The following is a 26,511-nucleotide window of genomic DNA, read 5'->3' as shown; positions in this document are numbered from 1 at the left end:
ACTGTTTAGATTGCAAACCTGAGACAGGGCCTCCTTGTTTAATCCTTTAAAAACTTTTACAGCCCCTACCTAGTTCTGTTAGATATTTAAGGAATAAATATTTGAAGAACTGACACAGAAAATTCCATCATGATTGCTTCACTCAACTGCAGGCTGCACATCTCCAAAGCTCTCCTTATTCACCAGCATTTGCTTGCCCTGCGCCCTCTGACCTTTGACTCCCCAGTGTCAGGCATCCTGTCTATCTCCAGAGTGAGTCTTATTGTGATGTTTCAAAGCATAATAAGGGATCGAGATTCCAATGCAATGTATAAAATTTGTCAGGATACACACAGACGTTCTAAATTGAGGTATATTTCACAGACTTTTAAAGCCTTAAGGTAGGGTTATTATGTATGAATATATGATGCTTTCTGATAGACTATTGAGCCACCCAGGTCAATACCGTATACTCTGACTGGCAGCAACTCTCCAGGATGTTGGATGGAGAAACATTCTGCCCAAACCTGTTATTGGTGGGACATAAATGTAAAATATAATCTGTTATTGCATCTGTTATTGTCAGGATATAAATGTAAAATATAAATCAATATATAAATATCTGAAATCTTTTAGCTTCTGAATGCAGAGCACAACGTCCTACCACTAAACCCCATCCCTTACTTGATGTAAGTGCTAAGTACACTAACTAAACCGAAGGCTGCTTTTCCACAAACACAAGTGTCAGCATTTAGCCCAAATAGCTAAATGTGCCAGATCTAACTCGAGAGTTGCTTCTTTACGAGGTGGCAAGGCTGACAGGGTTTTGTAAGAGACAAAACATGGACAATTTCCTGTGCAGACTACCTACTGAAAACATACGAGTAACGAAATAATGGCTGGATTAGAGCTTTAAATAAAATAGTGGGTTGGACTAAAGGAGTTTTATAAGGACTAAACATGAAAGAAATGCAGATATTAACCATAAGCACGAAGCTAGACCATAATGAGGTAGCTTAAAGTTGCCATATATATATGTAGGGATGTGTGTGTGTGTGCGCGCACGTTTTCTTTTACTATTACTACTAGTAGGGGGGGAAGGGAAATTAGATTTGGGTTTTTTCTTATTTTTCTTTCAAAAAAAGATGCTTTACTATAACAGTGCTGAAGATGCTACTTTAGTGTACTCATTTGGGAAGAAATTGTATCTGTCTCATTTAATAATACGGTGTTGGCTGGAGTAATGGAATACCCTCCAGTGTGGTCGTTCTGGCCTTCTTTCCTTTTGTACCTCCTAGCAGCTGGCAGATGAATGTATCCTCTCCCAATTCAAGACCGTCGGAGGATCTTCCATTCCAAATCCTATCACTCCCAAATCTGGATATGAGTCAACCAAAGCAATCTTTATACCACCTGTGTACAGTAAGAGGGTCTGTTTACAGAAGCCTGCTGGTTAACCTCACTCAGAAGATTTTAACACCGTTTTTAAAAATATGTCAACAGGTCTTTGATTTCTGGTCTAGAAATCTGGTCTAGAAGAAGAAGTTGGATTTATATCCCCCCTTTCTCTCCTGTAGGAGACTCAAAGGGGCTTACAATCTCCTTGCCCTTCCCCCCTCACAACAAACACCTTGTGAGGTGGGTGGGGCTGAGAGAGCTCCGAAGAACTGTGACTAGCCCAAGGTCACCCAGCTGGCATGTGTGGGAGTGCACAGGCTAATCTGAATTCCCCAGATAAACCTCCACAGCTCAAGCAGCTGAGTGGGGAATCAAACCTGGTTCCTCCAGATTAGAATGCACCTGCTCTTAACCACTACACCACTGCTGCTCTAAGGGTTTAATTTTGGGCTGTTCAGGATTCTGCATTTCTGATTCTTTACAAAACAGACAACAGACAGAGTTGGCAAGTTCATATGATTTGGGGAACCCTGGTATATACTGCTATTTGATCATTTCGCATCTTTTTCATTTTTAGAAGAACTGTTGAGTTTTTATACCCTGCTTTTCTCCACCTTAAGGAGTCCCAAACATTCCCTTCCTCTCTCCACAACAGGAACCTTATGAGGTAGGTGGGGGCCAAAAGAGTTCTGAGAGAACTGTGACTGGCCCAAGGTCACCCAGAAGGCTTCAGGTGGAAGAGTGGGGAACTGAATCCCGTTCTCCAGATTAGAAGACGTAGAAGAGTTTGGATTTATATCCCACTTTTTGCTCCAGTAAGGAGATTCAAGGTGGCTTACAAGCACCTTTCCCTCCCTCTCTCCACAACAGACACATTGTGAGGTAGATGGAGCTGAGAGAGTTCCAAAGAACTGTCACTAGTTCAAGGTCACTCAAGCAGGAATGTAGGAGTGTGGAAACACATCTGGTTCAACAGTTAAGACTCTGACACTCTGGTGGAGGAGTGAGGAATCAAACCCAGTTCTCCAGATTAGAATCCACCTGCTCTTAACCACTATACCACTCTAGCTCTTTAAGCTGTTTGAAACCACTTGGGCCAACTTGTGCTCAAAAGCCGAAATGGAAATGCTGTCTTGCAGAACTGGCTCCAAGTCATGCAACCTCAGGCTTTAAGTGGATACTAAAAAATAAGCACCACCGAGCTCAATGAGATTTACAGCCAGGCAGATACACACACGATTGCAGTCTTAATACTAGAAAGGAACTGATTGGATGTTAGTAAAATATTGTCAGTACTAAACTGAGACTTCTCTAGATGGCAGCAGTGTGTTCAAATATAGAGCTATACTAATCTGGAATTAGGGAATACTTCATGCTCCACGTATTCAATTTCCACTGGAACATTTACTTTTTGTCCAAAGTAATGAAAGAATATTGTTGCACGGTTCATGAGAATAGATTCATAAATCTCCATTAGACCACAACAGAAGCGCATCTGTTGCAAGAACGATTTAAAAGGTTTTCTTACCATAAAGCAATACCAATACAGAAAGAAGAGTGTAAAATGAGTAAAAAAACACATATGTAGCGCGGAGAATCTCTAGAACATAGAATCCCGCGGTACTAGAATTACAATTCCCATCAAAGCTCGTCAGCGCTGGCCAATTGGCCATGCTGATGGGAATTGTAGTTCCTGAACATCTGGAGAGCCGCAGGTTCCCTACCCCTGCTCTAGAACAAAAGGGAAAAACCTTTCTACATAGCTGGACTACAACCAGAGTCATAAAAAACAGTCATTTGTGTGCACATCCTATGACACTGTGCTAAGTTAAGAGTACAAGTTAATTTGACCTTTTTAGTGTCCCATGCAGACTGTGGTTTTATTGTATTGTTGAAGACTTTCATGGCCTGATTCAACTGGCTGTGGTGGGTTTTCCAGGCTGTGTGGTTGTGGTCTGGTGGATCTTGTTCCTAACGTTTCGCCTGCATCTGTGGCTGGCATCTTCAGAGGTGTATCACAGAGGGAAGTCTGTTACACACTGGATAAATACACTACTTGGGTAAGCAAATATGCTGCATGGTCCAGATGGGGACAATTTAGGTGCGAAGCCAACAAAGGCCATTCAGCCAGGGAACCCCCCCCCCCCTTCAATAGCAACCATAGACTTGCACCACCAGTGTAGTATAGCCCATTCACCTGTATGGGGTTTTTCAGATGGCCAGAGATTTATCTTTTTTCAGAATCCCACACTGCCTGAAACTCCTTTGAAAGCAGCACAACTGCACCACTCTAGTGCTTCCCACCCCCACCCCCCGCCCCACACACACCACCACATGAATTTCACCATAAAATACCTGGAACTGGAGGTAAATTGAGTTGAAAGAGCTCCATCAAAGCAGGCAGATGTGCAATAAAGAGGCTGGGTAATTTGCCATCATGACCACTTTTCTTTCAATCCTTCAGTGACATGAAACAGTGAACCCTGTAGTCTCCAACCCCCAAATTCACACAAACGAGTCTGTGAGACAGGTGTACTGGCCCGGAGGCATTTGGTGAGCTTTGTCACCAAGTACAGATTCCATTTTTCAACCTTCTGCCTGCAGTTACACCACTCCGGAGTCCAGTCTGCAAATTCTGTAAGCTAAAACGTCATTTCCCAACCACATCTTGTAAAGGAACACCACAGAATCTGATGTCATATACAAGAATAAAAGCAACGGCAGAGCCTGTGCTGGAGGACTGCTCCATGTGCCAAGACAACCAATGAGCTAGCCTTTTTTGGGTGGCGGGAGCGGGGAGAAAACAGAGACCTTTACCTAGCTCCGTGGTGGCAAACCTTTGGCACTCCAGATGTTATGGACTACAATTGGCCATGCTGGCAGGGGCTGATGGGAATTGTAGTCCATAACATCTGGAGTGCCAAAGGTTCACCACCACTGAGGCTGGGTACGGTACAAAAGGTAGTCCCTGAAAAGAACGCAATGACACATAGAAGTTATGGACCAATGTAAAATTATGATTAGAGATGCACACATGGTGGTCACATTAGGATGGAAAGATAAGAAATGGACAATCTCAAAATGGTTGGAATATGTTTGGGAACAAATACAGTTAGAAATTTTTGAGCTGCAAATTGCTTCTAGAATGTCACCATGGCTATGTTCCCTGCAGATGTTTTCTATCCTCCCAGGGTGCTAGCCCCATTGTTTGCAAGCCATGTGACAAAGCATATGAATTTTTCCTTCACTGCATTTATATCTTTCTTTTCCTTTAATGTACACATAGGGATTATCCTACATTATTCTCAGCACAATCCTAAAAAATGGGGTAGGTGGAGAGAAAGTGAATAGCTTGGAATCACATACATTCAAACTCAGCTGTCAACAGTGCATCTCTGAGCATTCTACTCATTCCATCAGATCTCAAGCAGTATTGGCTTGGATCCAGTGAACCGCAAGCATTTCTACTGTTGCAAGATACTGTGCAACCACCGCTTAGTTCTGCTTGAGCAGCTATCATGGTCTTTTGCTTGCATTCCTGCTTGTGTAAGGGCTTTAGTGCAAGAGGATATTTAGCACTGGATCTAACCCAACAGGGTGATATCCTACCTTTAGGCTGGAGGGAATTCCTTCAGCCATAATGCCTGGCTCCCATCATAAAGTGGCTTTTCTACTGGAGAAAGAACCATATATGTTGGAGGAGGTTACAAATTTTGCTCAGTGGAGCAGTAGGGCACAGGTCATTATGCTGACAGCCAGCATGGTATAGTGGTTAAGAGCAGCGGGCTCTAATCTGGAGAACTGGGCTTGATTCCCCACTCATCCACATGAAGCCTGCCAGCTGACCTTGGACCAGTCACAGTTCTCTCAGAACTCTCCCACCTGCCTAACAAGGTGTCTGTCTGTTGTGAGAGGGAAAAGGGAGATGCCTGTAAGCCATTTCAAGACTCTTTAAAGGTAAGGAGAAAGCAGTGTATAAAAACCAACTCTTCTCATATAGTGATTGCTAAGCATACCAATTTAAAAAAATGCGAATCAGGGGGCTAGGCTGTTTCCAAGCAGGTTCAGGATTGAGATCTAAAACTCTGCTATGTAAAGTGAACATGATATCATTAATAAGGATGCTGTGCTAAAAGTGCATGATTTTTGTATAGCCTCCAGAAAGCAAGTTTGAAATCAAAGGAATACAAGCCTGAAGTCACTGATGAGACATTTTAAAAAAAATAATAATAAACTCTGTTTGTGATGTAAAATGCAAGAAGTGGATTTGTGAACAAGCAAGCATTTGTTCCTGATATCCAGACACTCAAAACAAAATTCTCTCCTAGAACAAGATGTGGGCTGAGAGAATACAACATGCCAGGTTCCAAAAAGTCATTTTAATTCACTGTATTTAATTCACTGTCTAAAAATAAAATTCCAGAAGCTTTGTTGAAAGGTTACCAATCGGCTTGTTTATCATAAAGATACACTAAAAATATTAGTGCTTTAAAAAAAAATAACATCTCACATAAACACTTGCAAAATTGGTTACTAGCGAACAGTCTTATAAAAATAATATAAATATAAACAGAAACTGAAAGCAGTTGCTCAAACGCTTCAACTGCATTAAGCTTAATTTACAATAATAATACTTTTGTACAGGTATTTTGGTCTACAGCATACAGTGGAGGCCAGCCACTTAATCATTATGAATGTACTGAGGAGATTGAGCATCCCCTTTTAAAGGCTGCTAAGTATAATAGACTAGGCTGATCTTGCCACCATAAATTAAATTTAGATCCAAAACATACTGTTTTAGTGGCAAGCAATTCAGGCTGTCTCATGGAGTACCAAAGAATAAGCATTTGATCCAAAAGGTACACCCTATGATTTCTTGCAGCATCAGACGGATACTGACCCTCTTTGACTGGATTTTGCAACCAGCAGAGTTGCGTCGCTTAAACCTTCATGAAAGAAATGTCCGAACTGTACCCTTGATTGTACTTCTGCATATAGGGCATTTCCTAAGAGATGGTGCACACTCTTTACACACCACTAAATGACCACATGGGATGAACACGATGGACACCTCTTTGTCCATGCAGACTTTGCAAGTTCTCTCTTCCTGTAAACGTCTCAGCTGTTCTTCCATAGGCAGACCTGCAGAGGAAAAATCCACTTCCTTAATAACTCAGAAAAAGATCAACCATCTTTGCAGTGCAAACCTATACAGAGCTATTTCAGTCTAAGCCCAGTGAAATGAATGAGCTTAGACTGGAGCAACTCTTTAGGACTGCACTGTTAATTCCTCAAAACCCACAAACACATGAATTCCCAGTTCCCTCTCTGCATCCACAAAATGTATTATAACAGGTAAAAGGAGGAGACGCCAACATCACACCGATTTTGAGATTTCCCAGTATATGAACCGACCAGGCAATCATATTTGCAGTATTTTATTTCAAAGATGCAGCAAACTCAGAACAAGCCTAAAGGGGGCTACACAGGTTGTAAAGGGTTTCACAAAGGAGGTACATTTCAAGGCATCATGCTTCCTGCTGATCACTGTAATATGTGAGATGGGTAACGGAGTTATTTTTCTGTTAGAGAGATACCTGATGTCTCATTTTCATATGGAGATTACATATCTGGCAGGAAGGAGAAAGAAAGCTCCTTTCTTCCTTTATGTTGTAGAGGAATTAGATCCAGACTAAATTTTCTTCTCTATTCGTCAGTGGAACAGAAAGTTCCTGCCTCTCCCTTCCTGCTTCAGTCCAATGAAACCTCTCCAAAACACTGCTTCTTTGGGACAGGGAACCCTCAGAAAAAAACATGAGAGGCACACTGAGGGTCTACAGCAAGAAGAGGAGACTGCTGCAAATAACCTTGCTCCTTCCATCAACAGAACATTTAGTCTGGATCCAACACGGAGAGCAGAAGCCCATGACTGAGGCTCATTCCACACATGCAGAATAATGTACTTTCAAACTGCTTTCAATGCTCTTTGAAGCTGTGCGGAATGGCAAAATCCACTTGCAAAAAGTTATGAAAGTGGTTTGAAAACGCATTATTTTGCGTGTGCGGAAGGGGCCTGAGTTTCCAACTAACTGCTGATTGAGCTGAAGACATTTTTACTTCCAAAACTGTACTACAACACAAACAATACTCAGCAAAATATAACCCAGATTTAAATTAATGAACTATTTACCTGAAGCATCTTCTGTTGGTATGTATGTCACATTCTTCCCCACTAAAAAACAACAACAACAAAACCTTGTCAGTCAAAAACGAGATTGTCAACTTCAATCAGTCGAAAGCATTAAGGCTTCTTGTCATCAAAGTGCAGCTATGCTAAGTAAGCTGTACAGGTACAGCTTACATTCTATGGCCAAAGGCCATCAGAATCAAATGGTTGCAATGACAGACAATAAAATCAAATATAACTTCAAAACAGATAAAAGTGAATACAAAAAAAAGGTTTTTATAATCCAATGTTAGGTATTGTCCAAATTAGACACAATTCTGGCTCAAATTTTCTTAAGACACCAGGGCAAAAAGTGACATTTTATAAGAAACAGAAGGATCATTATTAGAAAGAAGAAAAGTTTCTCCAAATAACTGAAAGAATTACTGTTTGTTAAAAAGGCAGCAAGGAATTAAACTTGTACCCAATATGCATAGCCTGAAAAAATAAAAATAAATTATACAACGAGCATTGTCTCTCATCCACAAGTTAGTCCAGTAATGAGCCATTATTGCTGTACCAGCAGCAAAGCCTATTGTGAGGGAGATGCAATGGGCTCTAGCAAAGGGCTGAAGAGGAAGTATCTCCCCCACCCCGCCATGTGCTTTACTGGGGCTGTAGCAGCTCTGGCCCAAGCTGCTCCATGGGCCTGGCCATGGCCAATGGGAGAACAGGACGCACCGAGCTTAGGTCCTGCCCAGCTATTGGCTAAGGGTTTGTCGTCGGGCATTCAAACCCTTAGCCCAGGGATAGGGAACCTGCGGCTCGAGAGCCGCATGTGGCTCTTCTGCCCTTGCACTGTGGCTCCACGAGCGGAGGCGCCGGCCACATCCTTGCCGGCTCTGCAGGCAGCAGGGCGGGCGCACCAACTGCCCACGGTCGGCTGGGCCACACCGCGGGCTTCCCCTCTCGCCCGCCCCATTGGAGCGGGGCGGGCGCTTTCCCAGCGGCTGGCGAGGCCGAGCCGCCGGCTTCATCCTTGCCCGCCCTGCGAGCCAGCAGGGTAGGCGCGTCACTGCGCTTCTCAGAATGAGCAGAGTAAAAGGTTAAAAAACCCCTATATATATAGTGTTATCTTTATTTTAAATGTCAAAAATTATTTGCGGCTCCAAGTGTTTTCTTTTCCCGTGGAAAACGGGTCCAAATGGCTCTTTGAGTGTTAAAGGTTCCCTACCCCTGCCTTAGCCAATTATGTATAAAGAAATGCCAATAGTCCTAAACTACCAACTTCTCTAAGGGGAAGCTGAAAGCCAGCCAGCACACTCACCAAACAAATCCTGGTATAACAGAGGATCATGTTCCTGTATACAGTTTCTGAATATGGTTGCAGCTGCGTTTCCTTTCACCAAGATGGTATCAATCAATTCTCGTGCTTGCAAAGGAGTCTGTGATTTCTGTTTAATGACATTATTTTCCAGCTCAGTTATGACTTTGGAGGTCAGTAACTTTTCGAGAATAGGAAGCACACATGTTAAGCGCTGAAACAACGCCATCCGGTACTTTCGGATCAAGGACAGATCATCTGAAACACAGCATTGAAGGAATAAATTGGGTTCCCGACTTCTTTGCTCATTTCTGAAGCCTCACTGCTAGAGTAGAAAAGTACACATTTTGAAATTTATGGGGGTTTTTAAAACTCCTTTTAAGGGCAACAGTTTTCTGCGAGAAAACTGAAGCCAGCCATTTTTTCTTCTTTACCAAAACGAAACTTAAGTTCGTGACTTGAAGATCAAGAAAATAAGGCACGCATGAAATAATACTATTTAGTACATTTCTGGTTTTTAACATGTGAACTCAATAATCTTTGTTTGGTTGAGTTACAAAATGCAGCGGAAGCTGCTACAGTTTAAAGCACATAAACATGTTTTAATTTTAGCCAAGTGGAATAATGGGGGAGGGGAGAAAGAAATATACATTATCAGATGTTGCAATTATTTTACATTCTTTAGCAAATGCCATGCTGCCTAGAAGAAACAGAACTGGATCTGCCCTCCAAACCTTATTCCTAACCAATGAGTCACCACCATCATAGATTAACATGTCTTAAATTATTTTATTCCAGTAAACGTTATTCCAGTAAACCTTTGAAACAGTAGATATTGACTAACCCATTATTTCCAAATCATGTCCAGGGCCTGCAACTGAACTCAGTTAGATTTACTTCTGAGTAAATCTGCATCAAGTTGGGCTGAGTATATCTTGGGGAACACCTGAGTGCATAATAGCAGTTTTTTAAAAAAACAAAACAAAACAAAAAACAGACACAAGCAGCTGATCAGTTAGTAACTATGAAGACCTTACTTTCCAGTGACATCTGGAATGGAAGCGTCTTGGTTAAACAGCTTCCTTGTGGTGACAGATGTGAACACTAAAGCAGCTACTAAAAATGCCACATCTTCAGGGAGTTTTCAAATGCAAAAAAATGCTTCTAATCTGCTTTCCTCGATTATTCAAAGGTCGCAAAATCATATTTTTAAAATGTGTTGAACTAGCTTAAATTAAACAGCAACTTTCAATAGACCAGGAGTAGGGAACCTGCGGCTCTCCAGATGTTCAGGAACTACAATTCCCATCAGCCCCTACCAGCATGGCCAATTGGCCATGCTGACGAAGTAGGGTGTAGTTCCTAATTTATCTGAGCCTGATTCTAATAAAACGATAGGATGTACAGTACTGTGTTACTTTTCTGGCAAGTAAATTGCAGAACAGTTGAACTGCACAATCTTCTTGTTTATCTGTTTAGTCGAGTCTGACTCTTGGATACTCTGTAAACCAGTCCCCTCCATGCTTCCCCGTTTGCCACAACTTCTTTCAACTGGTTGATGCATAATAGCAGATTAAAACTTCAACTGAAAGCAATCTGTCAAGAGGCAATTAAGACGGCCCGATCAATCAGATAAACAAGCCAGACCAAATGTTCCAGCCAACCAACAAAGTTTGGTGCTTTGACAGAGGTAAAGAAAGCACCTGACACATACCATGGGGTTCTACAGATGTGCTACTACCAAGATTGTTAACACTCCCCTCTTATCACTTCTCATCTCGCTAAGGATGAAGTATTGGATATTGAAAGTGGGCCACGAAAGGAGATCATGCCAGAGAAGATGGAACTGCTGAACTTGCTTTTATAATCCCTCATTTGTGTTTTTTTAATTACAGAAATGAAAATTTCTGGATTATTTATATCTCCCAGATACCTACAGAATAGAACTGCAGAACAGAAGGAGGATATCTTTCAAAAGAAGCATCATCAACAGTTGTTTTGGTCAGAGCCAGCAGATTTGAACGAGCTTCTAAATTGCCTGTACAATTGTCTACCACACTGGCAGGGAGAGAAGAGGCTAGCATAGGACAGCCACCTGTGGCATTACCTGATGTCACTTCCTCCGACTGTATTTCCTTTTCTTCTCCCCTACTCTCATCTTCTGCAGCGACAAGGTCGGACACGAGATCATACACTGTCTTGTAGCTCTCTCCTGTTGTTAGGATTCTACTCTGAATGGTCTGCTTAATAAGTCTTCTGCTGAATCCCATCTCCAGGGCAGCTTCCACCACAGGGTTTTTCATCATTACTACATCTTCTGAAGGGCTTTCTCCAGGTTCAAACTGAATGACTACTCAAGGAGAAAAATGCATATGATTAGTTACTGAGATTGTAAAGCGACATGAATTTGGCAAAATACATTTAAAATAAAAGCGGTCACCAAATCAGTACTGTACAACTGTAGTGTCCCACAAGGATCAGTTTAAGGGATGGAGCTATAAGTGATCTGGAATTGGGGGTGAGCAGCGAGGGGGCCAAATTTACCCGTTACACCAAACAATTTAGAACACAGGTGTCAAACTTGCGGCCCTCCAGATATTATGGACTACAGGTACCATCATCCCCTGCCAGCAAGATGCTAGCAGGGGATGATGGGAACTGTAGTCCATAACATCTGGAGGGGCGCAAGTTTGACACCTATGATTTAGAAACCAGAGCAGATTATGAAAGTGACCGGAGGATCTCTCTAAACTGAGAGAGCGGGCAACAATGCGAAAATGTAGTTCAGTATAATTTATTTCAAAAACAAAACCCTAAATTTAAACACACACAAAATCCTAATTTAAAACATGCTGATGTAATCTGGTCTGTCAGATATAAAGGGGGAAAGAGATCTCAGTAGTAGAACAAGAAAAAAAACAAGTAGAACAAGTAGTAGAACAAGGAAAAAAAGGGAAAATTCCATGCTGGGGAATAATGAGACTGAAAATAAAACAGGCAATGTCACATTGACCTTACATAGATTTATAGTGCACTGTTCTAGTTGTGCTATGTCAAAAAAGGATATGGCAGAGCTCAAGGAGCGCAGTAGAGGGCAACCAAGACGATTAAGGGGCTGGAGTCACCAGTCAAGTGCAGTGAAAACTAGTTTGAGGACTATTTGCTTTTTTAAGGGTGCATTTAATGCGATCATTGCTTTGCCACAGAAAATCAGTAAGGTAACTTTCACTCATTTGACAAAAACAGACCAGGAATGCCAAAATGTTCATGACATTTTAATGATCACATTTTAATGACCCACATCACAATACACAACTTACCTGGTGGATCGGTGTTTTCAAACACAGGTATGTCTGAAGTGGACAACAGCTACAAAAGATAAACGAAAGTGTTCTTTAAAATTGTTTTTAATGTATTAATACTTTGTATAGATCTACCAAATTTGCTTAGCTTAAATATCTATGCATGCTTGACATGAAGAAGTGTGGATTTACACCCTGCCTTTCTCTCCTGTAAGGCTTCTCAACACGGCTTCTAAACTCCTTTCCCTTCCTCTCCCCAGGTAGGTGGCGCTCAGAGAGTTCTAAGGAATTGTGACTAGCCCAAGGTCACCCAGCAGGCTTCATCTGTAGGAACAGGGAAACAAATCCGTTTCCACAGATAAAGTCTGCTATTCATATGGAGGAGCGGGGAAATCAAACCCAGTTTTCCACATTAGAGCCTACCTGCTCTTAACCACTGCACCACACTGGCTCTCAATGCCAAAACAAAACCTTTGTTTAAGACATTGGCTCGGATCCACCAGAGGAGTTACATGGATGAAAGGAGGGGTATTAGGGCTAGAAAGTAGGAGGAGAGAAGTGAGATAGTCACCCTCTGCAAATAGAAATCCTCTCTGTGGAAATCCTCAGACGAAAATGAGTACTGTGTTGGCGTAACTGTTGTGAAACCTGGCCTCATCTCTGCCTCACTTTAAGGACTTTTTGTTAGAGATGCAAATATCATGATTGGGAACCAAGCCAGGTGAGAACTTGGTAAGGCAACAGATGTGGCAGGGAGGGTCCAGGACCTTCTCCCATCTGTAATCCCTGCAGCAACCAATCCACATTATCCCATGCTAGCATCTGAAAGAATGGCAGACCTCATTTCATTCTGTACTGATTTAGCATAATTTCATATGCATTTTTAGATTTTTTTTTGCCGCCTTGAGCATTTAAATGGAAAGGCAAGATGTAACTCTTTAACAGCAGGTTGTCATTCTAAGATGCAAGAAGGTAAAGTCAACACAGCTGTTCGTGACAAAATCACACAGCACCACACCCTGATCGCTCAACATTGACAAGAAACATTTCCAAATGGAAAACAACCACACTGTTTAAGAAAGCATCAAGCAGATTGCGCAGCAAGGATGTTCGGTCATACGACTAGAAAGATCTTGAACAATACTCCCAGCTGCCTTATGACAAATGATTCAGCTTCCAATGTTGTCACCAAAAGCATCAAATGATCTCTGAATGATCTCTGTGCCCTCAGACCTTTGAACGACATTTTCATCCCACAGCCAAAACTCTATTTACAGAAACTCTTGGCAGGTCTAGCACACAAGACAAAGCCATGTAGAGCAGACGCTAAAAATAAAACATCTTAATACCTGTTCCAGAAGGCGAGGGTATCTTTCCTGAACCTGATGGACAAACTCTTGCCCTTTCTCATGAAGCAGGTACTCACACCTAGAAAATAAAGGACATCATGTTTCAGTGTTAATATCTGAAATATATGTTTCACTTTCTGAGGCACACCTATAGAGAGAAGACTCAGACACATCATGGTTAAGCATAATGAAATGCTGCCCTGCTAGTTCCACTTGTCAGTTGCGAGAATTTTACAGACTCTGTAAAAGCATTTAGTTGAGTTACCAGCCACAACTAAGAACTATATTAAATGCACCGCCTATATCAATGGTGGCGAACCTATGGCACGGGTGCCGGAGGTGGCACTCAGAGCCCTCTCTGTGGGCACGCACAAACAGAGTCACACACACCCCACCCACATCTGGGCTGGCCTGGGCCACTGGGCTCAATTATTAGTATTAAACCTAAGACCTAATTTTGGGGAAGCAATGTAGGTAACCCTGTTAAGTGCTGTTAAACCCCACAGAGTTTCATGTGAAGAACTAAAGAGTGATCCTTTACCTGGGAGTAAGCTCAGTTGCTGGCAATGGGGCTTGCTTCTGAATAAACCCTCCTAGGGTCGTGATTCACCCATGGGAGAGATGCACGGTTTCTTCAAAGCAAAACCACTGACAACCACCAAGCTTGCTCCCGAGTAACACATGCCTCTGATCCAACCGGTTTTTTAAAAACTAAAACCTAAGTATTCGGGTTAAATAGCCATGTTGGCACTTTGCAATAAATAAGTGGGTTTTGGGTGGCAGTTTGGGCACTCGGTCTCGAAAAGGTTCGCCACCACTGGCCTATATAAATCTTTATCAGAACCTAGCGCCAGGTCAAGGATGAAACATTTGTACTCTTGTTAATGCTTTCTACTTTCTTCGTAGCTTAATCTGTTAATTCACAATGATCCAGGTTCTTTCTGTCCCACTGTTGCACAATTACTAAGAGGAGCTAAGAAGAAGATGCATATCGGTCCCATTCTGCAGTCACTCCCTTGGCTGCTCATCAGTTAACCAGGCTCAATCCAAATCAGTGGCCATCATACATAAAGCCCTTCATCCTTGTTAACTGCAAGATCACCTCTTCCCTCTACCACAATAGCTTCATTCATCTGAGAAGCGCCTTCTGCAGGTGCCAACCTACACATGGCCAAATTCAACAGCTTCTCCCTTGTGGCCACCACCTTATGGAATGGCCTGCCCAATGAACTTACAAATGCTCCCACCCTCCTGGCTTTCTGTAAACTATGCCAAACTGAATTATTCAGAAAGATTTGCACAAACAGGTACTGTAGTGAAATGTTACTGAACGATCCTCTGGTAAAAAACGAGGGGAGATATTACTGTGCATGGTATGCACTTACTATCTGCTGCTGTAAGCGCAATCTTACGAAGTAATTTTTGTATCATTTAACATGTCACATTGAGAGCCGGTGTGATAGCTGGGAACAGCAGACTCTAATCTGGAGAACCAGGTTCAATTCCCTGCTTTTCCACATGAGTGGTAGACTCTAGTCTGGAGAACCGGGTTTGTTTTTCCCACTGGGATGTTTTCACCACTGCCTGCTGGGTGTCCTAGGGCCAGTCACAGTTCTCTCAGCCTTCTCTCAGCCCTCATGGAGCCAGGCAACGGCAAACCACCTCTGAACTTCTCTTGCCTTGCAGACTTTACAGGGTCACCGAAAGTCAGCTGTGACTTGATACACACACATACAAACATGCACATTAGTGCTTTGTTTAAACTCTATTTCAGGTTTGATTTCAAATTTCTGCAATCGAAATCCTATGTGAAACCTATTTAAAAATAAAATAAAATTAAGAATTGTCCTCAGTACCTTGGAAACCATTTTGCATGCTCCACCCATGGATCATCCCCAGACTCCCAACATCTGAGTCCACCATCACAGCAGAAACACTTGACATCATCGTTGCAACCTTTAAATAAAAAAGTTAAGAAGTAGCATTTTAAAAAGACACTCAGCTTCAAAGTCACTGATTCCATTTCAGAATTTACCAGAGCCTACGGCATTGAAAAGAATTAAGTCCCCTTGCCTACGTAATAGAAGCCAGCGTCTGCAAGCTGCTGTGGTCGAACCGGAATCGTCATGGGCCAGCTGGTGAACGTGCTGATGCGGGCAGTGTTGGTTTGCATCCTCGGGTTAGCAACTGAAAAAAGGGACAGGTTTCCAAACAGGTTTTTCACAAAAGGACAGCTGGGGAAGTGTCTCCGATGTTCCGACACGGCATTATCCTCGGGATCCCAGTTGCCCAACTGGCCCCCACAGGCAAAACAAGCCACTCTGTCCCCAGGGCCCACGTAGTAAAACCCAGCTTTGGCCAAATCAGACGGTGCCAGAAAGGTCAGGGGCCACGACTGGAAGGTGCGCAGTCTGGCTTCTTCCGCCCTCATGGCGTGATTGAAAGACCTGGGCCTGAAATTGGACAAGTCTTCCAGGGCCCTGGACATGACTGGATCTTGGGGGAAACTTGAGTAGCGCCCGCTGAAATAGTTAATTTGATCCAAACTCGGTGCTTTCCTTTCAACTTCCATCTTCGCGCCCATCAAAGTAACAGGAGGCGAAAAGGCAGAATGAAACGATGACTCGAGACTCTTTGCCGAGGCCAGGCTCTGAACGAAGCTGCAGCTTGGGTAGAGTTGTTTGTGCTTGTCCAAAGCGCTGTCTCCTTTCTTCCAGTTATCCAGCATCAAGCCACAGCTGTAACACTTCACTTTGTCCTTCAGGCCAATGTAATAGAAACCAGCCCGGGCAAGACTCCTTTCGGACACGGGAACGTTCAGAGGGAAGGTCGAAAAGGTAGAGATCCTGTAGAGCTCACATGACAAGTCGTACCTCAGATCACTCTCAATCCCACTGCTCTTCAGTTTAGACATACATTGGCTGCTTTCCACTATATTCATAATGAAATATGGTAAGAGGAGGGGCGAGCCTGAAGCCAGGGAGGTAGTTTTGTGCAAACTTCCAGGCCATGGCAAACCTAAGAACCTGAAAGTAAAAGATCACATGCGATTTCCTTCTTTTAAAAACCCAACTGCCTTTTAAAAGTACTTTACTGAAAATCCTATGTCAGTTCTCTTTTCGCTATCCCTTGTTCCTCATACTACTGTAATTCCCCACTGCTTAAGGGAAATGTATGCATCATTCACAAGGGGAAGAGAAAGTACAGTCAAAACAAAATAGTGAAGGAAAGAAACTAACGCTTCAATCCTATAAGAACAGATACTTGGGAGGGTTCCCAAGTTCCACCGAAATCAATGAATACACAAATAAGAGAGTTTAGGATGGGAGTACAAAACTCACCATTCTAAGTCCACTAAAAACCAATGGGCTTACAAGGGAGGGATTGTGTTTAGGACTATACTGAGGTCCCCAGACTATTAATTTAAGACAAAAGGGCTGAAACGTTTAAGACAGTTTTAATCTATCTGCTTGCCTAAAAAGACCACAAGGTGGGTCACAATGTTTTTCTAAACTGTTTTTCAAACATTAAAACCTACATCAAGCAAAGATTTACACAATTTTAAGCGATGAGGAAACTTGATCTATGAGCCATACCACCTAAATAAGTCAGTTTTATGCTTCTGTCAAAATGCAAATAATGTGGGGCCCTTCTTAATTCAAGTAGGAAGGTTATTACACACACACACACATACAGAGCCAGCCAGCCAGCCCTCATTTCAATCAGACCTCATAGAAAAGGTATTTAGGGAAAGACTCTGGACACTCTCTACCAGACACTAAGGTTGCCAGCTCTGGGTTGGAAAATACTTGGGAAATATGGGGGTGGAGCCTGAGGAGGGTGGGTTTTGGAGAGGGACCTCAGTGGGGAGGTCCCTTCCCAAGCCCCACCCTCCACAGGCTCCACCCCCTATCTCCCAAGTATTTTCCATCCTTCAAAGCAGCCATTTTCTCCAGGTGAACTGATTCCTGTCACCTGAAGATCTTCAGCCATCACCCGTAGGCAGTGGTGTACCTGCCAGAGGGACATGTGGTGTCACATGTGCCCAGGCACCACCAATTTAATCACATGGGGGCACAAAATCGCCCCGCACACCCATGGCACTCTGCCAGCCTCCCAACTGGACCTGTTTTCAGCCCTGCGCTGCAGTGGTCTGTGCTGCCCCCATTTCTCTCTAGACACTCTTTGCTGGCCTCCTCTTCCCCCCGCACCAGCCCCTGCAGCTGGCTAGCCCGCTTGAGGTGAGTTGGTGCCAGGGATGGGGGAGGGGGGGCAGGCGGCAAGTTCGGAGGGGGCGAAATTTCAGGTCTTGCCCAGGGCGCCATTTCCTGTTGTCACGCCTCTGCCCGCAGGTTGGCAACCCTAGTCGACACTATCTGGGAGTGTCCTATCTTCAGCTAAAAGAAGTTTCTCCAGCCTAAGAGACCCTCCCACTGGAGAAAGAGTCACTTAGGTTGGAGGAAGGGACCACACTTTGCTTAGTGAAGTTGTAAGATACAGACCATGGACAAGATGGACCAATGGTCCAACTTGGTATAAGAAAGCTTCATTTTCTGAAAAGACTGACTCAAAACACCCCTTTTCACAGTTTTCTCAAAAACATTCAAAACCATTTGTGCCTTCGTGTCTTTTTAATCTTTGTTATTGCCTATCTGACGTTTTTCCCCTTAACCAAGCCTTTCAACAAAGTTTTGACGCCACCAAGGCAAGAATGGTTTTTGCAGACTGATACATCCGGATACCAGAAAACTCTGAACAGCCTTTCACGATCTCCTTTTCTGCACTCTGCCAGTGAAGTCTTACTTTGTCCTTTGCCATCAGGTCACAGCTAACTTCTGGTGATCCCTGTACAGTTTTCCAGGCAAGAGACATTCAGAGGAGGTTTGCCATAGCCTGCTTTCATGTCTTGACCCTGGTATTCCTTGGAGTTTTCCCATCCTCAAACTACCCAGGGTCCGCACTGAGACAGTGTGACTGAACCAAGGTTACCCAGCAAGCTTCAGTGGTGCAAAGGGGACCTGGGAAACCCTAGCCCCACACCACTACACCATGTTTACTCTTGAAGCCAGACTTAGCACAATTTTAACCAGGCTGCTTTAACATTAGTTGGCTGTGCCAGCATTTACCATAACTGCATGGCTTTGGCGAGGGAAACTCTGATCTTATATATCCATTAACTAAAATATCACGGAAGGCCATGTTTGTCTAGTAGCAGCTTTCCTGAACACCAGTGTGTGTGTGAGGGGGAAATGTGTCTTTATGCACAAAACTACCTCCCAGGCTTCAGACTTCGCTTTCAAGGGGTTTAGGCAGCCATATTGCAATTCAGGGTTCACCAGAAGAAACTGTAAATATCGACTTGTTGCGAACACAGTCCTTTTTCAGGTTATCAAGACCTGTGTGAAGAAAGAAAGATGTATCAGCTTCTTAAAAGATGACTAAAGCAGTTCGTGGTTTCTCAAAATGTGAGAATGCACCTTATTTAAAGGACTATGAAGGGTAACCCAGGTTTAAACTTCATCCCACACTGTTGTGCTTGTGGCAAAAAACAAACCCCAAACACAACTATGCCTCTTGTATTGTTTTTTACATTTAAAAGTCAGTCCCATGTTTTAAGTAGGACTTACTTCTTCTTACTGAGTCAACAGCAAAAGCATCAAGGAATCAATAACAATGTAAAGGTGTATATAAGCAGGTCTACAGAGCCAAGCTCCCTTATTAAAACAGAAGACATAAATTAATGACTTTTTTTACCATCAAGCCACAACGGACTCACTTTGAGGGCTGATTGTATTTTTTACAATCAATCTAAGAGATACTCTAGTACTTCAACTGGAAAAAAAAACCACTTTTAAAACATTTTAGCGTATTATGCCAACACCTCCTTTCTTTCTCATATGGTCTCTTGCACAGTCTTTCTGTAAACCATCACTTCTCTGTGAAGTAGGCTCTCTGTGTTAACCCCACCTATAATTCAAGGGGTTGTGCCAAAGGAGATAGCATTAACCCACAGTCTTCCTGAAGCACACGCCTGCAGAAAACAGAGGGCTCGTTTCAAATTTGGCAGTAATTAAAAGGACAGGAAGTCATACATAAATGAGGCACAAAGTATATGAACTCAGACCACATAAAGTGGGGCACAGACAACCCCTCACAACTTATACAGCAATAAACAATAGGTTACTCCAGAGACCTCAAGTATATCTATAGTCTCAAAATGACAATACATCCAATAGAGCAAATAAAAAACATGCACAAATCTTTTTGCGTCTTCAAGTAAAAGAGCAAAAATTACCCTCTAGTTAGTGGCCCAGCTAACCCATTCAACAGCAAAGATGCATTCAAAAGCACATGACAACCCACAGAGACACACAACTCTTAAGAAGAGATGGTGGTACAATTAATTCATACAACTGAACCAATCCAGAATACATAAAGCAGTCTGAATGTGGAAAAGCACTCCAAAATCCACATCCTCCTGCTAACACATTTTTGGAAAGCGCTCCAAAATCCACATCCTCCTGCTAACACATCAAAGATGCTACAAGATTAAATATGAAAGATGCTACAAGATTAAATATGATATGAAAGTGGCACAGATTGGCAGTCCTCCAAAGCAAGCTCATTTTCTGCTAATCCAGAGACTAGGACAAGGAGAAATGGACTCAAAGTACAGGAAAAGAGATTCCACCCAATCATTAGGAAGATCTTCCTGGTGGGAAGGGCTGTCCGACAGTGGAATGCACTACCTCGAGTGTGGTGGAGTCTCCTCCTTTGGAGGTTTTTAAATAGAGGCTGGATGGCCATCTGTCAGGAGTGCTTTGATTGTTTCTTCCTACATGGCAGGGGGTTGGACTCGATGGTCCTTGTGATCTCTTCCAACTCTATGGCTGATTCCACATGGGCCAAAAACAGCAGTGTGAAAACGGTGTAAAAGGGTTTATACTGTTTTCACACCATTTTCACACCACTGTTTTTTGGGCCATGTGGAATCAGCCTATGATTCAATTCTGAAGTGTGTAGGCCAGGGGTAGGGAACCTTTAACACTCAAAGAGCCATTTGGACCCTTTTTCCACGGGAAAAGAAAACACTTGGAGCCGCAAATAATTTTTGACATTTAAAATAAAGATAACACTGTATATATTGGGTTTTTTAACCTTTTACTCCACTCATTCTGAGAAGCACATGGATGCACCCGCCCTGCTGCCTGCAGGGTGGGCAAGGATGGGGCCAGCGGCTCGGGCCTTGCCGGCCACCGGGAAAGCGCCCGCCCCGCTCGAACAAGGCGGGCGAGAGGGGAAACCTGCGGCGCTGCCCAGCCCGGCCAGCGGGCGAATGAAGATGCGCCCGCCCTGCTACCTGCAGAGGCGGGGCAAGAGATGAAAAGCCGGCGGCTTTCGGCTCATGGAGCACGGTACAGAGGCAGAAAAGAGCGCATCGCGGCTCTCGAGCCGCAGGTTCCCTACTCCTGGTGTAGGCACATGGAAGCCAAAGCTACCAAGCCTTTAAGACTGACTCCAACAGCAGAATATCAACCAGGAATTTACACAGGAAATGGCTTTAATCCAGCCCCACAGTAACTAAACTGGTTTTAGCTCATTCATGCTAAGAAGAACAGGTCATTTGTTAGGCAAAAACATGCCAGCACAACAGCAAGTGTTAAATATTCAAGCCTTTTATTTCAGCGCATACTGTTTTCAGATTAAGCGTTCAGTATTTTTTTTTAATCCATGGTAGTTTTTCCCCTCCATTCTTGTAGAAACTTACCCGATGGCTTAACATGAGAATTTTTCTATACACTGGTGTCCTCTCTAACTGGTTTTGGATTCAGCGGCCAAATAAGCCACAAGTCAAGAGATCTCTAACTCAAAACGAAGTACATCTCAACCACAGCCTATCTGGAAAGTGCTGAAGTGCATTTCAAACACCTGACATAAGCAGGCTTCCACAGAAATAGCGTATCAGCTGACTCACCCCTACACGTCCCCTGTGATTAGCAAAGCATTTCCCCACCACGATGCACTTTTGCCTATCTGTAACCTCCGAACTTTTTCCAGTAGCTGACATACCAAAGAATATGCAACAAAAGCGATCAACATTTAAAAATCAATGGCACTTTGGGTCACCAGCAGCAGCTCTCTGGCATGCCTTGGCACCCCAGCGTAAGATGCTATTTATGTCCCATGAGGCTGTGGTAATCAAAAGAACCCTTACCCCATACTTCAGCCTTAAAAGGGAAGACGAGCCAGCAGCAACTTAGCAAGCCACCCTGTGTGGTTAGCAGGACTCCCTGTAAAAAAATACCCCTGTTTGGGGCAGGGGGAAAAGACCAGAAGAAACAGAGGAATGAAGATTTCCCAAATTTGCTCTGCCTTTAACACACCACCACTTGGGCAAATGTATAGTTCCGCAGACCCAGTAATAAAGACGTACCAACTATTGGGAGGGAGCTAGCTACTGAAAACAGTGGGAGTAAAATGGAATAATCCAAGGTCACAATGGTAAAGAGCACCTATTGGACTTACAGCTGGGAAAGGGGACCAGAAAGCTTGGCTATAAAATGGCCACAATAACAATGGGATTCAAAAATGATCCCAGGATGCCAAAAGAAAAGGCATAAAGGTTTGATACGAATAAAGAACTAAGCAAGCGTGGGTGGGAGAGAGCATTACCATAAGCAATAAATAGAATGTCAAGTGATCTGTGAGGCAAGCGGGCGATGCCTACGCAAAGAGGATTAACAATACAGTCGTGTGATAAATCCCAGAACTGAGTTGTGGAATCACAATATTGAAAAGGGCGATGGTGGCCAGAAAGGTATGACAACTGAATAACACAGCCTCTATTGTTTGCTTATTAAAATATACCAGATCAAATCAAGGGTCCAGTTTAGTTTTTAAAAGGGGGAGGGGAGATGAAAAAGCTGACCATGGTATACATTCACAGAAATATGAATAGTAGGATAATAGTGGAGCAGGGATGGGAGGGAGAAATTGGTAGTTTGCTAGAATTTCAACACCCAACCAAAGCAACTGGGAAAAGTTCAGATCTGACAGAAGAAGAACTCCATAGAATATCTGGGTAACCTCTAAAATTAACTCTAAAAGTACAAGACCCAGAGACGGCCTCTGGCTGAGAAAGCTTTTTTAAAAAATTAGACAACTTCTTAGAACAGTGATGGCGAACCTATGGCACGGGTGCCAGAGGCGGCACTGTTAGATCATGTGGGGCGGAAAATCACACACACACACATCTAGGCTGGCGTGGGCCATTGAGCACGATGTGCACACACCGCAGTGAGCAGGGAGGACTCAGCTGGTGGGCCTGGTGCCTGTGCGGGGGAAGCGCCAGAAGACAGAGATGCTAGAGAGGCACAGAGCGATGCACCCGGGACTTGCTGGAGGCTAGAGCAGGCTGGCCCCTGCTTGAGCGGGTGGGGCGGAGGAAGAGGGAGCCAACCAGTTTTTTCTAAACTAAAACCTCAGCATTCAGGTTAAATTGCCGGGTTGGCACTTTGTGATAAATAAGTGGGGTTTGGGTTGCAATTTGGGCACTTGGTCGCAAAAAGGTTCGCCATCACTGTCTTATAGGAAACCATTAGGTATAATACCTGAATACAACCTGTTACTTGTCTGACAGCTTCCCAGAAGCAACTGACTGGCTGCAAGTGAAAACAGAAGGCTAGAGTAAGCAGAATTTCAACTTGGTCCAGCAAGGCAGTTCTGATACTGATCTAGTTTGACAGACTCCCGGAAACTCCATGAATTCTGGGAAGTTTATCAGCGATACCAGACCCACTTCTCTCAAAGAAAGCTTAGCCTTGCTGTCTACCCATCCACTCCTTGCAATGACAGCTGCAGGGAAAAGTGGTTAAAATGCCGTCAGTTCACGTGGAGCAAGGGAGTGGCCCAGCAAACATGGGCATTGCCCCCACACAGACTGATGTGCCCCCCTGGAACTTGCTACCTGATCTTCAGCAAGAGCTTAGGGAGGCATAGGAGCCGCACAGAGATATGCTAATTTTCATCTGCTGAACTGCATCTGATAGCAGAAGTCCTGTTTTATTTTGAACCCTGCTCTGCTCCAATCACAAATTAGCAAGTGGGGTGCATAAAGCAAAGGCAGCAAGTAAATGGGACACAAGAAAGAGTTGGCACCTTCTCTCCCGCGGTCACTTTTATCTTCCTCTGTTCTCAAAAACTGGAAGAGATCTAGTTGCGAGAAAAGCTCCTTGAGAAGAGATTACAAGGAGCTTTGCAGAAGGTCAGAGAGAGTTGGTTCAATACCTCATGCCAACACACCACACACTTTGTTTTAAAAAGTAGATACCCATCCCAAATGATTGAGCAGACCCACTTGTAAGACAATAGGACTGACCATGAAGCTGCCTTAAACCAGCTCACTGGTCTGTCGAAGTCAGTACTGGCTTATCTCACTGGTGGTGGCTGTCCAGGGTCTGAGGCAGAGGGCCTTCACTTTACCTATAATTGATACTTTTATCTGGACATGCTGAGGGTTGAACTTAAGATCTTTTGCATGAAAAGAAAGTCCTCAGCTGCTCAGCCATGGACCCCTTTCCTCAAGGTGGGACCATGTGAATCCATTCTACCAGAGGGGGAGCTGTTCATCCACTGAAACATACCTCATTTCACAATGTCCATCACTGCATCCTGTTTATTATGGTCCTGAAACAGTGGGGGAAAGAATCTCCAGAAAACAAAAAATCTGAGATGTGCACCACTATGCCATGCTAGTTTGATTCTCCATTCAATCTGTCACAGAACATAATTTTCCACAATCTATGAGTCAGTTTTAATATTCAATGTAGCATGTGAAAAAAAACCAGGGCGGGGCAGCTCTACCAGTAGTTGATACACAAGCGATCACTTATTAGGCAAGCAGAGAAAGCTTTCAACCCACACAGGCATAGGCTATTTAAGCAAAAACTAAAAGGGCAAAGTTCTTACATATGCAGAATAGGGATTCTACTTTGAAGGGGGAAAACTACTCAGGCAACATAAGTCTAGGCACTGGAGCCATTGTAAATATTTAATATCCTGTATTTCTTCATTCCACTTTAAACAGTAACGATCACAGTGCACCAAGAGTCATTCTACTTTATATTACTCTCGTTTTGACAGTGGGAGAAATGTAAATTTTGGGTGGTGCCCCCCCCCCCAATGTTTACACTACTGGTGCTTTCGGTGTATTACATTCTGAGCATGAGCAATGGCATGGATCCACATACTGGCCTCAAAAGCTGAGAAACCTTTTTACCAGTCTGTCTGCCAAACATGCTCACGTGAAACTGAAAAGAACCAGTTTTTGTCAGAAAAATTCCTGCTGTGAGCAATTTCCACAAATGACTAGGCAAGTCTGTATTGACTTAAGCGCAATAACATGGAAAGGACGGCAGCCTTACAACACAATTTCAAGCTGTTTCCACAAGAAAATTTTGCTTTGCATTTCCTCACTCCCAAACTGCAGCAGATGTATTGGGGGGGGGGGGGGGGGGGGGAGAGGAATGCTTCCAGGACTGCATCATCACACAGTCATTCACCTTCTGGGATTTCCACTTGCTCAGCTGCATAGTTTCCCAAACCTGTTTTACCACACTCTTTCCTGAAACACCCCTCTGATAAGGTCTCCCCCAGAATTGACCAAGTGATAACATTCATTATCGCCGGCTGGCAAGCTTTTAAACAATGCCTTTTTTTAAAAAAGTCAGCAGTAGTAGTCTTATGCAACAGCAATATATTGACTGAGTTTTTTTAACCAATCGAAAAGAATTCCTGCAGCAAGAGTGGGGGGTTGGTGGCAGGCCTGAGAAGAAATTGCAGAAAATATTCTCATGCAGCTGTTGCAAACGCCTCATTGCAGCGACCAGAACACAATGGAGAGTCATCCCATTGTGGAAGAAACCTGCAACTCGCTTTCTCCAAGTTCAACCCCAGCAAGGTAAACGGATCTAACACTTTAATAAGCAACTTTAGAATAGCAGCTTAGGCACCCCACATGATTTTAAAAGTTTAACATGGGTAACACGGGGACAACCAATGCAGCATATCTGTCTGAGTATCAGGTTTGAACTCCCACAAAGCCCTCTTTAGGCCAACCTTTCTTGGAATAACTCCCTCATAGGACTATTGTGGAGATACAATAGAGAACTATGTGCTCCTTCCTGCAGCTCCTTAGGACACCCTGAGGACAGATGGGATGTAAATGCACTAGACAAAGAGACCCATAGTCAGTGGCTATACATCTGCTTTGTCAGTAGGTGGTCTGATTTTCAGTTTGCAGCTAAAAGGATCAGAAAAGCGAGATTAATAACAACGCTGCCTTTCCTGCTGCAAAGATTCAACATTTGTGAACATTGCAAGCACCATGATATAGTTGGCGACTGTAATCAAGTGGGGATCGAACTTCGGACGTGAGCAGACTACTGCAGCTTTTCACTCTGAACCGCGGGGCTCCTTTGTTCTTGTCAACGTGTCAATATGAACCTCCCTCCCTTTGAAAGAAAAACAACCAGCCACACAAATCTTAACACACAGGGCTGCGCCCTTTTTATTTTAACTGGCAAGTGACTCAAAGGAAACCCCTAAACAGAGCAACGGCTCAGCCCTGCCAGAACAGCTTCCCCAGGAGGGGGAGGGGGAAAACCGCCAACGCGCTCCCCCCTCCCGGGGTTGCCTAGCAACAGCGAGACCCGCCCACTCCCTCCGAGCCTCATTGCTCGTTTACTTACCAGGCCCAGAGCGCGGGACTCGCCTGGAAGTGAGGCTCGGCCGCCGGGCTCTTCCTTCTCTATATACACAGACCGAGGCGGGGAAAAGCTCAGCCCCTCGAAACGGAAATTCCAGCCCACCCACAAGCCACCTCCCCCTTCTTTGTGCGGGCGGCCATACCTAGAAAAGCCACGGAGGGAGGGGGAATAAGAAAAAAAATTCTGTCCGCTTGACGCATGCGCGGGGAAATCGCCCAGTTGGTGA

At 43.8% G+C, this 26,511-nt stretch overlaps 1 protein-coding gene across 3 annotated transcripts; it reads right to left on the bottom strand.

Moving 5' to 3' along the window:
* Positions 1-5,736: 5,736 nt before the first annotated feature.
* Positions 5,737-26,402, bottom strand: BIRC2 (baculoviral IAP repeat containing 2). Of its 3 annotated transcripts, none has more exons than XM_048492299.1 (10): positions 26,268-26,402; positions 18,792-18,914; positions 15,592-16,544; positions 15,375-15,474; positions 13,519-13,597; positions 12,188-12,236; positions 10,975-11,217; positions 8,871-9,125; positions 7,568-7,609; positions 5,737-6,519 (listed from the first exon to the last, which is right to left on the bottom strand). In XM_048492299.1, the coding sequence occupies exons 3-10, from the start codon at positions 16,457-16,459 to the stop codon at positions 6,326-6,328; spliced, it is 1,830 nt and encodes a 609-aa protein (XP_048348256.1). In that variant the 5' UTR covers positions 16,460-16,544; positions 18,792-18,914; positions 26,268-26,402; the 3' UTR covers positions 5,737-6,325. The 3 variants fall into 3 exon arrangements, with proteins under 3 accessions (XP_048348256.1, XP_048348258.1, XP_048348259.1); XM_048492301.1 differs by lacking the exon at positions 26,268-26,402 and adding an exon at positions 21,287-21,487; XM_048492302.1 differs by lacking the exon at positions 18,792-18,914 and having other exon boundaries at positions 26,268-26,323.
* Positions 26,403-26,511: the final 109 nt, after the last annotated feature.

The sequence above is a fragment of the Sphaerodactylus townsendi genome, linkage group LG04 (genome assembly GCF_021028975.2).
Source record: "Sphaerodactylus townsendi isolate TG3544 linkage group LG04, MPM_Stown_v2.3, whole genome shotgun sequence".
In the NCBI taxonomy this organism is placed as follows: Eukaryota; Metazoa; Chordata; class Lepidosauria; order Squamata; family Sphaerodactylidae; genus Sphaerodactylus; species Sphaerodactylus townsendi.
This window is presented reverse-complemented; position numbering and strand designations above follow the sequence as displayed.

Bases quoted from the DNA above. Each gene is read 5' to 3' on its own strand.
- BIRC2 (XM_048492299.1), bottom strand. From the start codon at position 16,459: ATGAATATAGTGGAAAGCAGCCAATGTATGTCTAAACTGAAGAGCAGT. The intron at 13,598-15,374 runs GTACTGAGGACA...TTTATTTTCTAG, and splicing joins CATGCAAAATGGTTTCCAAG to GTGTGAGTACCTGCTTCATG. The intron at 9,126-10,974 runs GTAATGCCACAG...GCTGTGTTTCAG, and splicing joins GTCGGAGGAAGTGACATCAG to ATGATCTGTCCTTGATCCGA.